This window comes from Pseudopodoces humilis, chromosome 13 (assembly GCF_049639895.1).
Source record: "Pseudopodoces humilis isolate 2021_Gansu_Grassland_sample_001 chromosome 13, ASM4963989v1, whole genome shotgun sequence".
NCBI lineage: Eukaryota > Metazoa > Chordata > Aves > Passeriformes > Paridae > Pseudopodoces > Pseudopodoces humilis.
Window position 1 is genome coordinate 19,282,005 of NC_142212.1, and position 17,636 is coordinate 19,299,640.

The window sequence follows — 17,636 nt, forward strand, 5'->3', positions numbered from 1 at the left end:
TAGGCACCTTCCAAAGAACTTATTGGCTGGATCAAATATTTGTTTTTATTCTTTGTTAACGTGTTTAACTCAGCTCCATTTTCAGGAGGTGTCTTGGAATTAGAAGGAATTCTGCAAGACCAGGAGGACTTCATGGGCCAGGGAGGTCAAAGGCCGAGGTCTGGGGCAGGAGGTTTATTTGGGAACTCCCTCGGTGGATCCCAGAACACAGGGAAATAAATCAGAAATTGAGGCTGTCTCAAACATCTAAGATGGAACAACACAGAGCAAAGAAAACCAGGCTGCAATACTGGGCTTGGATTTTCAGAATTACTGGAGTTGCACACCCAGGAGGAGCCCAGCTCGTTGCAGCTCAGACTCTTAAGAGCACCAGGCAGTCCTTGGCACATTTCTTTAATGACTTCACACTTGCAAACTCCCTGTTACCAGGCTCCTTGTTCTGTTGGTGCAATTGAGGAAGTTTATCTACTTATGCCATTTTTCTCTTTTTTTTCCTTTCTTCCCCCACTGAAGCTTTCATTTCTCATGGCAGGAAGCACAAACAATCCCTTGCTGAACTCCTGCAGATGCTGCCAGCCGATGTCAGAGCCTGAAAAAGAGCCTTGGATGGGAAAGGAGCCACGTGTGAGTGTCCTGTGCCTGCCCAGTGCTGAGGTCCTGGGGAGCAGGGGATCCCACCCATCCCAGCAGGATTCCCTCGCTCAGGAGTGGAAGAATCACAGGTGAAGTTCTGTTTTACACTGAAATGTGATACCCGAGTGTACAGAAGGAGCAGGCACAGTGTAGCTTTGCTGACAGGAGCAGCACAAGCAAAGTTTGTCTTAAATAACCTACAACATCCAGAAGTTGTTGGTGTTTTATAAAGTCCTGAGACAGATCAGAGAACCACAGAGCATTCTGAGTTGGACAGGACCCACAAGGATTGAGTCCAGTGGTCCCTACAGGGATTGAAACACACCCTTGGTGTGATCAGCACCACGCTCTGGCCAGCTGAGCTGAGCCCAGGTGTTCCTCTCCATCCCAAAACGGAGCTGTGTCACTGCCAGAGCAAGGTGAGGTGCCTTTCAGCAGTGCAGAGGATGCTGGCTGTGCACAGTCCCCACACAGGGCGGTCTGGCTGCACAGGCACACCCAACTTGACCCAGGAATTTCATTTCCATGGATGTTTTTCCGGTGGAAATTCACAGTTTCATTACAAAGCGTATCAGCAAAGGCCAGGTGAGCGTCCCTGCTGTCATGGTGGCCTTGCTGTGCAGCGCTGGGAGTGACAGCACTGGGTATTTCACAACTTTTTTCTTCTTTTCGCAGTGTTTGACCCCTCTTGGTCAGTGCCAGGACCACCTTGCTGCATCCACAGGGCCATGCCAAACCCAGTTGGCATCTCCAGTTGTAAAGGTAAAACAAACATCCAAAAGATTAAGCTGCCAACCAGAAAAAAATGAATCCATTTGCTCTTTTCCAAGCTTTTTTTTCCCCCGACACAGCTTTTGTGCCATGAACTTAAATCCTGCTTGAACAAGGCACCTGGTGAAGGCAAATTCTCCTCCCCACTGGGAGCAGGGCCACAGAGAGGTGACACAGAGCCCTCTCCAGCGCTGGTGGGTGACACTGTGGAGCCTCTCAGAACACGGAGTCATCGAGGACACTGCAGGAGAAGCCTTCAGCCAGGCTGCCCACCTCGGTCTCCGTGGAGCTGGTGCAGGTCCGTGCTCTCTGCAAAGCAAACACCCCTTGGAGCTGGGAGCTGGGGGGGTTGGTTGGGCTGGGGCAGAGCTCAGAGTTCAAACTGGTGCATTTAGAGAGGGATTAACCCAAAATGTTGCGTGGTTTAGGAGCTCAGAAGCATTGGGTTCGACAGGAGGATTTTCACCCTCTGGCTGAAGCTCTCACAGAGCTGCTCATCCTCTGTCCCTCGAGCCCTGCAGCCCCAAATTCCACATTTGCCACATTTTACCACAGTGGCCACCCCTCTGCAGCCAAGGACAAAGAGCCCAGGAGGAGCTGGGGGGCACAGAATCATGGAATCATTAAGGCTGGAAAAGACCTCCAAGATCATCCAGTCCAACCGCACCCAGTAAACCCTATCACAAAGGGCCACATCCAAAATCCAAGCGGGTTCTGAGCACTTCCAGGGATGGTGACTCCACCACTTCCCTGGGGAGCCTTCTGCAAGGCCTGGCCACTCTTTCAGTGAGGGATCACAGTTTGAGGCACGGGAATTTTTCTCAATACAGGGCAGCAAAGCCCATTTATGGGGCCACACCCTGCCAGAGCTGCACAAACAAGAGTGCAGGGCTGGTGAGCTGCAGAAGGAAGCAGCAGCAGTGGCTGAGCTGTGGGAAGCCCTGCAGGGTGGCAGGTGACACAGCAGGGACCAGCAGGTTCCCACGTGCAGGGCTTTCATCTCCTCACCCTTGTTTACACCGAATTTAGGAACTGAGTGTCCCCAACAAGCAGCTTCCCTCTCCCTGGTGACCTCAGCAGGAACCTGGACTCAGCAGTGCCAGCAGCCCTGTGGCTGTGCTGCCAGCAGAAATCCTCTGGCTGGTGTCACCCACCATGGCCAACTTTGAGTAGACTGAAAACAAGGCAGTGCTGCTGCTGAGAATGTGAGCCTGCCTTTGCAAGCTCACATTTTCTAGCCACGGCATTAATATTTGTTATTTCTCATATTCCTAGCTGTGATGCCCCGAGTCGTGGCATTTTACACCATTTAATTAAAAACAAACATTATATGATAATCTTTTAAGCCTGTCTCCTTGACCAGACCATGGAACAATATGCAAAAAATTAAACCCCTGTTCCAAGGGGACAAATGAAAATCAAGTTGCTGAGCAGCCCTTCCCCTGAGCAGACAATGAGGGGTTTATCTTACCTGTAAGGTAAATGCTTTTATCAGAAGTAACAGCAAACGCAGAAAGGCTTAAGTCCAGCTTAACAGTAGGAGCAAAACATTTTGGATTGTTAGGCTGAACAAAATCAGCTCTCCAGGAGTCACCCTGCAGTCTCTGCCAAGGCAGAGCTCTCTGCCTGCCTGGGTAGAAACTGCATTTCCCTACAAAAGGCAGAGCCACGGGTGTGCCTGAAATTCGGTGTATATCAACAAAGCACCCGACAATAGCACTTAATCCTTCTGTCCATTTTTAACCCTTCCCAAAACACAACATCTGCAAATACGGGCAGATCCAGAGCTGCAGCAGCCTGGGACCCATCCAGGGCAAAGGAAACAGCCACACAGCAAGGTGAGAATTACCACAGCAGTGAGGATGGCAAAACCAGCCTCAGGAATTGCTAAATTCAATGGGTTTAGTGAGCATGGGGTTGGACTTAATGGTCTTGGAGATCTTTTTTGAGATTTAATGATTCTGTGACCCTCTGTGCTCTCAGCCTTACAGGGAAAAAGCAGCACACAAACAAAAGTATTTATTTTAGTTAAAAAAAAAAAATAAATAAAATGTTATTTTACCTCGTAGTCAATTGGGAAAGGGTCTCGGAATTTGTTGCTGGGCGTTGGGATTGGTGGGAACAGTTTCCTCCAAAGGTGGCTCCTGTAAGTGGAGGGATGTGAGAGGGTTGCTGCTCCTGGGGGATGAGGAGCAGCAGCGTGTGCTCAGCCCCAGGAGCAGCCAGGGCTCTCTGCAGCCCCTCCAGCCAGGGAGAACGGTCCCCACTGGGGCTGGGCAGCTGTGCTGGGCACCTCTGGGCCCTGGGGACAGGCAGGTGACAGGAGGAGGTGGGTGAGGCTGTCCCCAGCCTCTCCCTCTGCAGCCGCTCCCAGCCAGGCCAGGCTTTTCGGGCTGTCTGGAGAGAAATGAATTGCTCTGATCCGTCTGTTCACGCTCCTGCTCTTCCCAAGGGCTCTGCTGTCATGTCCCTCGTTTGGACAGCCAAGACAAGCTGCCTCGTGCTCAGGCTTTGGTTTCTGGCCATAAACTGCCAGTGCCTCGTGGCAGGAGAGCAAGCACAAATAATTGTGTGCCGAGGGAGCCGGGTAGGGGAAGGCACCAGGGACGGCTGACAGCAAATGGTTCTGCTCAGTGCTGTAATAACTCATCCTGCTAACACCTCCTGAGACCCCCTTCCCTGCCTGAGCCCTGGCTGGGCTCGCAGCACAGGGGTTTTTGTGATAGCAGGCACTGCACAGGGAGCTTTTCCTTGTCTTTGATACATCCCAGAGCTTAGAGCTCACATTCCAGGTGCTGGAACACTCTCGCGGTCTCCAGCAGGTTTTCATGGGAACTTGGCCTGAGTGAAGAATGCTCAGCCCAGAATTGGTACCCAGGGTCTGTTCTGGAGGAAGCAGAGACGTGTTCAGGGTGTGGGACTGAGCAAGGGCAGGTCTGCTCCTCTGCCCCGTTTATTTCATGACAATCCCACAGCTGATTGTCCTAGGCAAGTAGAAGAATTATAAAAGAAAGGCTTTATGAAGTCAGGCCTCGCTCTGCTAAAACTGCCAAAGCTGGCCTGTCATTTCTGCTAAGTGCAGCTAACAAGCAATTTGCAAGTTCCCGTGTGAGGCTATCTGGAGAATGAGAAGTTTAACACAATTCTGAGGGTGAAAAACTAATGCATATGTGTAAACAATAAGATTTGTCCCGTGAGAACCCACAAAGGAAAAATGTAAACATATCTAGAGAGAGAATTTGACAGACATACACAGTAGCCCTTACTGCCCCATGAGCTGAGTTTTACTGCATCACTGCACAATTAGGTTTATCACAGTGCCTTCTGATATTTCCTATCAATATGAGCTTTGTGAATAAAGAATTGGCTTTCTGCATGAAGAAAATGGAGTCTCACTGATTTATTCCAACAGCTGATGTCTGCTTAGTTCGGTGCTTATGTTCTTAGGACTATTCTTCTTCCAGAAGCTTTCTGAGGTCTGTCAAGTTTACCTTTATCCTATTACTATTCTCCTGGTGAGGAGGAATAATATTTTCTGTCTATCAGCTTGGAGCTAAACCTTCCTGGCTGAGCTGCTGCTGCCTTGAAGGTGACATTGATGCTTCACTAATGATGAGGGGAAGGGAAGGGCCACACCACTGCTCACCCCACGGACACGAGCTGTGGGATGTCTCCCCTCTGCTGCACGGGATGAGGCTTTGTGAGGGAACTGCGCAGCCACAAATGGGAATATGGGCAGGAAAAACAGGGTGTGAGGTGTTTGGGGGGAAACATTTCCACTTTTTTGTTGAAATGCTGGACACAGCAGAGCCAGGCTGTTTGCTCCCCACCACTGGGGTGGGACAGGAAAGCAGCTGCTGCTGGAGCTCAGGAGGAGGAAGATGAGTGCCAATATTGTTATTGCAGCATCTGGCATCATCTCCATCATCTCCCAGCTCTCCTCCTAAGGGTCAGGCCTTTGTGCCCTTACCCAGGGTAGCTTTGCACTGCTGGTTTCACAGCTCCAACCACCAGCCCTCACACTTTTCAAAAGGCCACATCATTCCACCTGCAGCTCGTTTCAGCTCTGATTTATGCCACTGCTGTGCCGAGTACCCAGCAAGAGTTGGTTCTACTTGGACTTGGCGTGTCCCTTGTCGTGCTGTTTGCCAATAAAAGATTTTGATGGAGCCATATAAAAATTATTTATTGAGGCAGCAAAAAGCATAAATTACACATCACTTCTGGAAGGGGAACACTTAAAGAAGGGTGCCCATGAGAAATGAGGCAGAAGTGTGTCCATGGGGGCTGCTTTGCAGGGAGGAGTTGCTGGGGTGGTGCCCTCAGAACGTTTCTGTTCTCTTTTGGAGGTTACAGAAAAGTCGGAGTTGTGTCATTAAAGATCTTGTGACAAAAAGCATCCCAGGTGTCTCTGTCTACACAGGTTAAGGCATTATCACTGCTTGGACCTTCAGACCTTGGACACACCCCACAGGACCCTCGTGCCCTAAATCAGCATTGCAGGGTCTCTGGGTTTCGAGCTGTGTCTTTCTGAAATTTCCACTCTTCCCACAGGCTGTGACATGAAAAAAGCAGAGGTAAGCAAAGAGAAACAAGCAGGAGAACAAGCTCTCCTCGCTCTGTGATGAGATTGAGGAAGTGTTTGTTTTAACTCTAGGTCAGAGTGTCTCCCCTGAGATTCCCCGTGGAGTTTTTCCAAAGCTGGCTGGTGTCTGCTGCTCGTGGGCTGCTGAGGGGTGCAGAACAGGGGGGATCACCACACTGATTTTGGGCTGTGGACAGCACTGAGTGCCCTCATGCCAGAGCAAGTTACTGACTCCATCCTCCTGTGGGCTCACCTCCAGGAGAAAATGATATTCCTGGGGAAGTACAGAAGCTGCTCACTCCAGGGCAAACCAGGCAAACATTCAATTGTGGTTTTTATCAAGTCTCTAACCCCATCAGCCTCTGCAAGTGAGCGAAGGGAAAAGCCTGTCCTAAGGGTCCCAGAGGGCCCCTTTGCCTTGCAGCACTCCTCCCAAATGCTGGGCTTTATCCCTGATGCCTGCAAGTGCACAGAAAAATTTATAGACCTCTTTGCTGCAATGAAATTCCTTATAATGGCCGCAAATCGCATGGAATTTGAAACGATTCCATGGCTTGAATTGCAGAGTGCACTTCATGAATTTTCAAGAGCAGTAAAAACAGAGAGCACTAATGAAACAGATCTGGGAAACCTGCTTGGTTTCTCTTTTTTTTAATATCTGCAGGTACAGCCCTGTGCTTCATCTTCTTACACTTCCCCATCCTCCCAGGGCAGGCTGGGGATTAGAGAAGGAGCAGGAGCAAGGAGCAGCAGGGAAGGGTGGAATAAGGTGAGCAGCTCCATGAAATTTAGTGTAGCAGGGAGGTAAAATTTTGATGAAATTGGCAAAGAGAGAAAGTAATGAGCCTTTGGGTGTCTGGGAATTTTATACTGGAGAGAAACTCCTGGAAGCAACCAAGGTAGCAGCAAGCAGCTGAACCTGGAAAAGCTCCCTGAAATTTGGATTAAAATCATAAAATGCATTAGTACAGCACCTCCAAGTCGAGTAGAATTGTACCCTGGATTTATTTCTCCCCCTGTATGTGTTCCAGGATCTCCAAAGGGGGTAAATGTAATATTCAAACGCTTGCAGAACTCCACAGGAAAGCATGGAGCAGTGTGACTGCTGCTAACTGGAGCTGGTTCTGCTGTCCCAAAGAGAGGAGAGAGCTGGAGAAGATGCTGGAGCAGGGGAGGACTTCCAGCTCCAGGTCAATCCATAAAAGAAAAATATAAGACAAATTTGGGGATTTTTAGCAAGACATCAAGGCTGCATAGCTGGGGACAAGTGTGTGACATGGGAATAAACTCTGTGCTGCTGCTGCCAGAATCCCTCCTGACACAGCTCTGCCAGTTCAGCTGCCCTAGGAACAGCTCACGCAGGCAGAGTTAATGCCAGTTATCCTCTTGGAACATTCCTGTTCCTTTAAAGGCCTTTACTGGGTAAAGAAACGCAGCAGGGAGAGGAAAACAGCCAGGGATGCATCAGGCTGGCAATAAATAAAAAGGCACTAAAGAAATTAATAAGGAATTAGCATTTCCATTAAGGGGAGCTGTGTTTGTTGTGGACTGGTAATTGCTGCTTGCTGCATGTTTCAGGGAGAAACTCCTAATTACATGGATTCTTTAATTCCTCACTTAGGATCTGACTGTCACAAACACAAATCCCACCTAGCTGGGCTTCCTCACTGCACATTTGGGGAGTTTTGGCCTTTATTGTGTAGCATCCAGAGCCTCTGGATAATAAAAATTAATTCAATATTTCAAGTACTCAAATCAAACACCAGGACTCTGGGTATTTTGGCCATGAGGGATGCTCTGAGAAGCTTTCACCAGGGATAAATGAAGATTCCTGGGGAAATCACTGACTCAGATGCTTTTAAGTGAAGAAATAAGGACAAACAGATTTTTAACAAATTTTAACAAATTCACCTCACTCAATACATGGGGTTGTTGTACAAGATTAAACTGAATAACTCTCCTACCTCACCAATTTTGCTGAATGTTATTACTGATAACTAATGAGGTTCATTATTTTTGCTTTGTATATTTAGGCAAACTCAGCTTTTTCTCAGAATTAAGCAAAAGCTTGTGACATCCCCCCACACTTGTTGAATACCTGGTCCTTGGTTATATTGTAAGAAAAAAAATAAGCTAATACTTACATTTTGCATATTATAGCAACAAACAGCAATGTGCAGGACATGGAAACACAAAGCAGAGTGAGAATCCAGACTATGGAATTCTCCAGTTTATTTTGCCCTGAATTTCAAAGAAAAAAAAAAAAAATTCAATGTATTATTTTAGTACAGATTATTTGAAATGTGTTTAGGATTTAAATATTGTAAATATTTCATCAGCTGTTTAATGTGGTTGCATTCACAAATAAACATGTAGATTTCAAAGACTTGATAACTGTGAATAAGAAATTAAATGCAGAGCTGCAAGAAGAGTTTTCATGGCAGTGAATTTCTGATTTCAACAATAATTTTCTTTTATTTTGATGTAAAGGAGAAAACTAGTGGCTGAGAAAGTGGCAGGAACCTGTATTGTGCCAATGAACTGCAACAAGCCCCTAAAAACTCCTTTCCATGAGAAAAACTGAATTAAGTGGTCCTGTCCTTGGACATTGTTGGGATTTAAACACATTTTTAGGGAAGATCAACTTGTTTTTGCCATCAGAATGAATTTTCTGTGTTTGCCAGGTGGGGAGGCCAAGGGGATGTGTTGGAGAAAGGAGGCAAAACACTGAAAATTTGAATTCCTGATACAAGAAGGGAAATGTAGTAAACAGGAGAGTGTAAGAGAGTATTTTTTAAGTGAAAAGAAGGAAGTTAAGAAACACCAAAGATAAGAGCGAAGGGGGATGTCTAAGAACAAACAGCTGATAACGTGCAGTGATAAAGGAACTGTTATTTCCAACTTGTTCAGCAAGCAGGAAACACAAAACAGAGTAGGGCAAATGATCAGGCTGCAAAGATGCTAAAATCATCTTCTTTTTTCCCCCCAACATTTAAGGGGTGAGATAATTTCAGTAAGTTAAATTCAAAGCCCTGTTTTCCTGTTTCCTATTAAAACTCTCTGATGTTGGGCACACTCCTGATTTAGGCAGCATTTGCTCCCCAGCCATGGGGATGCTAAAAGATGCTAAAGGATGTTAAAATCATGCTCCTTTTCCCCTCAGCATTGAAGGGGTGAGATAATTTCAGTGAATTAATGGTTGGCATGGTCTCTCATTTTTATTTCCAGCATGAACACCATAATGAGGGCAGGGAAACACCTGAAAAAACTGAAGAGATGCAAGAAAAGGCCTTGAGTTTAAAGCAATTTTTGGGCATATTCACAAAGCACTGTCTAAACTCAATGCTCCTTGCAAGGAGTTTATTTTTAATGGAATGGATTAAAATCTCCTTGGCATTAACAAGTCCATTTTTTTCCTTCAAATCCCTATTTTTCCTGTTTCCTGTTAAAATTCTGGGATGTTGCACACGCTCCTGGGTGTTGCATTTGCTCCCCAGCAATGGAATAATGGGAATTCTTACCAACATAAATGATTTCACTCCAGTCACTCCAGAATCCTTGGGCACGACAGATGTGGTTGTGGTTGGCCCTGATCCTTATGGAATACCTGCTGCTGCCATCGATCCCTACTCGGAATCTGTTCGAGGAGATTTTCAGGATCTGTTAGGAAACCAATTTGTGCTGTTAGAGATGAATTAAGACTCAATCAAATTTAAATAATTTGAAATTAAAAAAAAAAAAATAACAATTTAAATTGTTTAAATTTTAAATTTAAGCAAAATTTTTAAAACAAATTCAAATAATTTATCTTTCTATTGTTTTTATTAACTGCAAGCTGCTGGCCTTGCTTTGCAGGTTAAGAGCTTCATTTTTCTAGGTGTAACTTCTCCTAACACACCCACATTCCAGGGAAAATTCCTGAAAAATGCCTCGTTTTTCCATTCTTCCTCCAGATTCTCAACACAGCATTTTCAAGATGGTAAAAACTGTCCTGAACCCAGATGCATAAACTGAATAAATCCAATTTTGTCCTGCTTTCCCAGGTTCCTTGGGGATGGTTTGTTGCAGGTATAAAAGGCATTGAGGAAAAGAGGAAGGCAAATTCCAGCTGTAGAGGACAGGAATGTTGGATAATCTTGGATGCTGGAGGAGCAATTACCTGCTTGTTACCTGACTTCAGGTTGATGAGATAAAACTCATATTCAAAACATTCCTCATGGAAAGGAGAAATTGGCTTCTCCCACGTGGCCAGGAGATCATTTTGCTCCAGGGATACGCTGATATTTCTGGGAATATTCACTTTCTCTGCAAAAAGAAAACCATACCGGTGAGTTATTTATAGAGGCAAGTTTAAATACTAAAAACTGGAGCATTTTATAACCTGATAATGTTTCCAAGTAAGACCTATAATTATTGAATTTATTTCCCTTTTTGGACTGAAAAGATAAGGATTTAGGAGGAACAACTACATTGCTGGTAATAGTTATAGGAAAACAGTTTGGAAAATGCACTTGAAAGTTTTGGAAAATTAGATTACTGGGGAAAGAGGAATTTATTAAATCAATTTCCACAGAAGTATTAAATTAATGATAGAACAGTTAGGAAAACTTCATTTCCAGGAAAAAGAAAATGCAGATGTAGCCAGGAAAGTTATTGAAAAATGGAAGAAAATCAAAGGAATTCAGCTAATGTTATGGGGATGATTTTTAAGAAGAAAATATGTGATTTTTTCTCTTAGTGAAGTCATGAAAAAGAGAACTGTTATCTGTTTACCAAAACAGAAAAAGGCATGGAACTAATGAGGGAAAGTAAATTATTTGTGTGGATGAAAGATGATAGACAATCATGGCTGATATTCTCTTTTATTCCACACTAATGCCTTCCTTCACAGGACAGGGTTATCTTGAACACCACGTGTCTTATTCCATTTAAAGAAAGGCTGAAAAATTAAGGGCAATAAAAACTGTGTTTTAAGCTATATTGACTAAATCAACTGAAAATTAATATTGGGAATAACGCTTTGGCTAACAAACAGAATACTAATTGCTTTTACTAGCTTTTAGTCTTGCCATTCTGTAATTTAAAATAGATTATTAAAATCCAACTTAGCTAAAACAATACAGTAATTTCTTCTAATTTGCTTAAGATGACTGTACAAAATCAACACATCTTTTCACCTGCATCGAGAACCACTCAATCCAAGAGAATTTCCTCACATTTTGACAATCCTGCTAGGTATTTTTGATGTATTTTTTTAATGTATTCCTACTCACCGATGGCATTTTGGTTAAATAACTGCTGAAAAGGCTTGATTGCAGCACGTTTGCTGGAGCCATTAATGTGAATGACAATGAGGCTGTCGATCTCGCCAGGTTCAATCTGAGTACTTGAAAAGCTGCATTCAGCATTCCTGTTCCACTTGTCTTTGGTGTAAGCGGGACATTCCTCAGTGTGTGTCTCATACCTAAATTAAAATGCTGGTGAGACAGGGTGCTCTTAAAGAAATTCACTGCTGGCTGGAAAAGGAACAAACACCAACCTGTAAAACAGAAAGTATTTGGTGTCTTCTGGTGCCCCTTGGCCAGGGAGCCAAGTGCAACGGAGAGAGACATTGCCAGGGATGGTGACATGAGTGACACAGGACAGGTTGGTGACAGAGGTCTCTGCAGCACCTGGAGAGGAAAGGGATTACAGAGCAAAAAGAAAACCTCACTGCAAAAATCATAACAACTTCCTGTTGCTAAAACACTTTGCTTCCAGTTTGGGCCATTACAGCTGTGCCTGCTGCATCCAATTCTCATCCTTTTTCGTTCCAGTTTGGGTCATTATAGCTGGATTTGTTGCATCCAGGTCTATTCCTTAGCACACAGGCCTGTGGGTTGGGAAGGATGAAGATTCCCAAGGCATCCAGGTCTCCTCCTGAGCACACAGGCCTGTGGGTTGGGAAGGCTGAGGATTCCCAAGCAGAGTGAATAAAGCTGTGCCACGCAGCACCGTGTATTTCATGTGGAACAAGGCAACAACCTCCTCAGGTGCACCACCCTAGGTTAACTCAGCCTTAGCAGGGCGTTGTTAGAAAATTTTATAGGTGTTATTGACATTTTGCACCTCCAGAATGTACCCCAGGCTCCACTGCAGTAGAGAAAGGTTTGGACTAAATCCTTTCATAGCAGGTAGAGTGGAAAATGCTGTATTTCTATTTTAAAGAACTAAACCCATCACCTTTTAATGTTTAGTCCATAGATTGGGACAGAACACAAAATCCAGCCCTTCCCTGGGTTTTCTCACCTGGCAGAGGTGGGAGGTTTCTCTCCACCCAGTCACTGCTCAGCTGAAGGTTCTCCTGGAGGAGCAAGGTCCGCACGCGAGCCGAGAAGCCGTTGTGAAGCGCTGCTGTTCGGACACTGTGAGTCCTCTTGGTGTCATACTTGAAATAAAAAACACCAAATCAACACCCCAGGGGATGGGAGGGAAAATAAGGGACCTGCCAAGACTGGGCCAGACATTGGGGTGAGTTCAGTGAGCTGAGCTGAACGGGGAGCCAGTACTTAAAGCCAGGAGCCATCCTCCCCTCAAGATGAAAACTGCAGTTCCCAAGGCTCAGCAGAGCTCTGTCTGTGGCTGAGAGGGAATTCCAGTTCCCAAAGCATGTGTTTAGATAAAAGAGAATAGCAGGGATTTAGCCTTCTGAGGATCCTTGATTTATTTTCTTCTCTCACCTCTTCTGGCACAGGGCTCAGGATTTTCACATCGTATCTGATGGTGGAGTTGTTTTGCTCCTGAGCAGGGTTTGGTTCCCAGTGTAACAGCACTTGTGCTAATGCAGAGACACTGAGGGTGAAGTTAACAGGTGGCAAAACCTGAACTGGAAGGGAGAAAACAGAAATATCCATGAATGTCCAATCCAGTGAATTGTTTAGAGTACAATACCTGTTTGCAAGCAGTGAGCAATACAAGCAAATAATTTCATTTCAATATTATATTCTTTCAACAGCTCCTTGTAAAGTATCTCTGATATTTGACCAAAAAAAAACTTTAAATTACCAGAATCCCATCAAATAAGAGTTTATTAAAGCTTAGCCTAAAAAATGAAATTTTTACAACAGATTTAACTTGAAAATTACTATGCTGTATTACATTTGGCTTGATAATTAGGTTCAGAGTTTTCATCTTGGTCCTCATTGTCACAGAGACATGTAAGAAACAGGGCTGATGGAGTGATCAGCTGCATGAACAATTCTCACCTACATCAGCTTGCAGGAGAGGGCAACGTGGGAGGCTTTCAAAGGGAAGGTTGACAGCCACAAGAAGTTGCATGTGAGAGTAGAACCAAAATGATGAACAGAGGAATTAAGCACAAATGGAAGAAAACATAGAAGGATGGGAACGATAATTTAAAATGACAGGGCAAGAAGGATTCCTGGAGCTCCCATGGAAATGAGGATCTCATGCTGGGGGAAATGTTAGCATATAAATAGCAGGGCAGTGAAATAATCAATCTGCTCCCCTCCAGTTCTTCAGAGCCTGCCCTCCCTCATTTGCCAAATGCAAGACATCAGCACCCCGGGAGTGTCCCAGGCCAGGCTGGGTGTGACTCTGAGCACCCTGGTCTGGTGGAAGGCGTCCCTGCCCATGGCAGGGGTGGAACTGGATGGGCTTTAAGGTCCCTCCCAACCCAAATGAATCCCATGGGATTCCATGATTCTCTTCTCCTGTGATTCCAGCCTTTGATGCCCAGGAGTTCAGTTTGCAAGCACACACATTGCAGCAGGAAAACTGCCCCATAAAGGCTCAGAAAACCCCAACACAAGTTGTGTCTCCATGACTCGAGATTCTTTCCTCCCACAGCAAACCAGGCACCAGCTGGGAACAATCTGGGACAGGGACCAGTCCCAGGAAGCAGGACAGCAATGGTCACCCCTCATCCTGGGCCCAAGGCATGCCAGGGACTGCTTTATCCACGTGTAGAACCGTGCCCAGCACAGAGAGAGACCTTGGGCACCCGCCAGAGCTCCACCCCAGCAGCTGGAAACTCCTCACCTCCTGCACCCTGAGGTGTGTTTGCTGTCCAAAGGAGGAGCAGGAAAACTCGCATCCCACTGGCCATCAGCTCTGGGTGATGGATGGGCACAGCCAGGAATCAGCACACGTGCCCTGTCACCGTGTCACAGGAGCTAAAAATGAGCACAAACCCAAGGGTTAAACACCCAAACCATGCATTGTGATCTGTCCCCACGATCACAGGAGTGAAACCGCTGCCTTGCAGGGATAGACTCTTCTTTTCTTGCAGGAAAATGCTTCTTGTGGGGGCTAAATTTAATATAGGTACCACCGAGCACGTTTCATCTTGCTCCCTTTGCCAGCCGTCTCTGGAAAGCTGCTGGTTTCAAACCTTCGTGTAGGGATGTTCAGAACATCCATGGAATTAGAGCATTTCTCCATGGAAAGTGAGTCAGGTTTGTGTAGACTGGCTTTGGGGAGAGTCACATTTCCTCCAAGAACAGAAATAACTGTATTTTTAGCTCCCATTCCATATAAAATAGCTGCTTACTGGGATTTACTTTCTTGTTGTTCCTTCAATCAGGCTCTCTAAAGACACAGTCACTGCTCACCTCAAGGCTAATTCTCCACCGTTAATTATTGGGTATAAGAGAAACTGCTTTGTTTGTTTCTAATTTAAATGAACAATAATTTTTAATGCTTAAACCCAGAATTTTCCTATGGATTGTTTCATGAATTACTGGCAGAAGAAAAAAATCTCTGTGTAATCATTCATGTATAACCTAATATAAATATGGGCATGCAGAACAGCAGCTTTCCAAAATGTTCTTACTGAAGAGAAATGCACCCTCCCAGCCCAATCTCACCACCTCCCTGGGGCACTACAGCAATTGCTCACATGGAAAACATAATATTTTCCAATGGTAATGAGCAGGAATAACCCAGGGACTGGAAGCACTCCCACTGATCACAGTTGGAATAATTCTGCTGTACAGTAACTATTTTTTAAAGTGCAGTCTGAGTGCTGAGTTCATTAAAATGACACATCATCTACAGTGGAGTGTGTTTTTAATGTCCAAGTCCCCTCATTATCTATATTCACATTTTGTGCCTCTCTGCTTTCCTGACAGCCCAAATGTGCACGAGGCCAGCTGAAACTCGGGAGTTTGCTGATGAATTATTCCTGGGAAGCCAGGGTTTGATTTTGTCTGCATTGGGTTATGGAATGATATCTTGGCCAGGCATTTTGGTTCTCCCAAAACATAGCAAATCACAGACAACGGGACAAATATTCTTTACAGCACACATTTATGCCTGAACAAATTACTGGCATCAGGCTTTTGCTTTGATTTACCTGATGAGACTATTAAATACGTTAATAACTTTTCTCTCTATTTAGAAGTAAAAATTCATTATCCTCACATCCTTGAAAATAAAAAGCAGCTTTGGGAAAGAAGCTTCATTAGTTTTGTTGCTGAGAGCATTCACTCTTTTCTTCCTTAGAAAAAGCAATGACTTCAGTACATTATTTAAAAAAAAAAACAACTTTTAAAAGCCTCATGTTTTGCAAGTGCTTAGCATTCACATCTGCTTGAATAATGTCAGTGTGTTGTTCTGGGGCATTACCATAACTACAATATCTGACTCTCCCTTGGTTTTATTTAAAGTGGGTTTGGCTACCTGTGGATTTTTTATTTTAATTTGTTCACGAAAAGTTAAGCGTTCTGATTTTTATTTCCCTTATACTTTCAAAAAGATCCTAAAGATATATATTTTTATTTTTTTTATTTTTTTTTTTTCTGACTAAAACTTGCATGCATTAGATCTTACATTTTCTGTGCAGGACATTACTGAACTGAAACTGGATATGAAATGTTACTGTAATTCAGATGAGTCCTAAATTATTATCCTGTTCTTTTCAGTTTAATTTTTCTTGCTTTGCTTTCCAAAATGCTGTTTTTCTTTTTCTTGCTGCCAGACTAAGATTGAAAGCACAGCTTTTGGAAGCTGTATTCCTGCAGCTGTGTAAGACCACAACCCCTGAGAACAAACTGCGGTCAGTGATACCTTGTTTCATGGGAGAAACTGCTGAAAAGAGAATCAAAATAAGTGTATGCAAGTAAAGATGGTAACTTGAAGGCTACAAGAGGATTATGCTCCTCAAAAAATGGATATGATAAGTTTTCAGGACAAAGTTTTGATTATGTTCTAAGTAATAAGCAGAGGGTAAAGGGGATATTCCCTTCGTGCAAGGAGTATATTCCTTTTAGAAGGACAGCAGAAATCCAAAGTACGAAATACAGCCTCCTAAAAGTAATTCTTTTCTCCCTTACAGCTGCTATGTCCCAATACCTCACAAGCAACAAAGCAGCAGCAGATTCCAGGTGCTTTTCCCAGCATAAACCAACTTTAAAAAGCAGGACCTTTGCAGTCTTCAAAGCAAGCAGGAGGCAGAGCCAAAGCACAGCAGGCACCCCCAGAGGTTACCTGGGGATCTCAAAGTCCTGTGAAGAGTTGGGTCTGTTTGTTCCCCGTCCTCTGGGTGCTCTCCCTGTGGGTTTCTTTCATAACTGCTGCCTTTCAAGTACCAACGGGGCTGGCACCTCAGAAGAGATGGCAGAGGACAAGAGAGATAAGCATGCCTTGAAAAAGGGAACTGTGGATTTAACCACAGGGTGGAAGGCTCCATACAAGCACGGTCCAGCACAGAAATGGGTTTATTTTATTTATTGAGCGTTAATTATACGCAACGGTCTGAGAGTTCTCCGATGACTTTTCCAAACCAGGAATGTGATGACTGACTACAAATAACCTACAGCTACACTGCTGATATCCCAATTTATTCTTTCCCTAGAAAATCAAATCCAGACATTGCTGGAAAACTGCATGTTTTGTCCGGATATTTTTATGCCGTCCAAAGCTCTGGCCATACAGCCATGCAGACACCAGTAGCATTTTGGGAAGTGACCCAAAATGAGCAAAACCAGCTTCCAAATATTGTGCTGAGAGCTTTGAGCTGTGATCCATAGGGTTGGATAGCTTCTGCATTGCCCAGAGAAGCTGCAGATGTCCCTGGAAGTGCTCAGGGCTGGATGGGGCTCGTGGAAGGTTTCCCTGCCCATGGCAGGCATTTGGAACAAGATGATCTTTAAGGTTCCTTCCAGCCCAGCCCATTCCATGACTCTGTGGTGGCACTGCAGGCTCACAAACAGGAGAGGGAACAGAATCCAGCCCAGGGGAAGACCTTGCAGAAAGTGGGACCGTGTATGATGGAGTTATAGGAAGGATGAGACCTCATTAACAACCATTAACAACCTGGAATCCAAATTATAAATGTGCAGGTGACACAAGCTCGGAGGGGCAAGTACCTTCGGGTTCAGGATACAATTAAAGCTCCAGCCAAATTGGTGAAAATGGGTGTAATTCAACGTGGGCAAGATCTCAGCTGCATTTAGACATTATCAGCTGCACATTAATAGCTGTAAATAGTCAATTATCACTCATATCACCGATATCTGCTTTGCAGAACAGGATGGGGTTTTGGGTCAGTGGAGGAATCCCCATCCCTGGGGTGATTTAAAGCTGTGTGGATGTGGCACTTGGGGACAGGGTTTGGTGGTGAGTTTGGGGAGCAGCTGGACATGAT

General features: G+C 44.7%; 1 protein-coding gene across 2 annotated transcripts; it reads right to left on the reverse strand.

The window, feature by feature from the left end:
• Positions 1-1,593: 1,593 nt before the first annotated feature.
• IL5RA (interleukin 5 receptor subunit alpha) lies at positions 1,594-16,561 on the reverse strand. Of its 2 annotated transcripts, none has more exons than XM_014251553.2 (10): positions 14,030-14,120; positions 12,709-12,854; positions 12,278-12,416; positions 11,529-11,661; positions 11,263-11,453; positions 10,149-10,294; positions 9,511-9,649; positions 8,134-8,230; positions 3,467-3,548; positions 1,594-1,713 (listed from the first exon to the last, which is right to left on the reverse strand). In XM_014251553.2, exons 1-10 carry the CDS (start codon positions 14,094-14,096, stop codon positions 1,621-1,623), a joined length of 1,233 nt encoding a protein of 410 aa, XP_014107028.2. In that variant the 5' UTR covers positions 14,097-14,120; the 3' UTR covers positions 1,594-1,620. The 2 variants fall into 2 exon arrangements, with proteins under 2 accessions (XP_014107028.2, XP_014107029.2); XM_014251554.2 differs by lacking the exons at positions 1,594-1,713; positions 3,467-3,548 and adding exons at positions 5,608-5,959; positions 16,478-16,561 and having other exon boundaries at positions 14,030-14,163.
• Between the last annotated feature and the right edge of the window lie 1,075 nt (positions 16,562-17,636).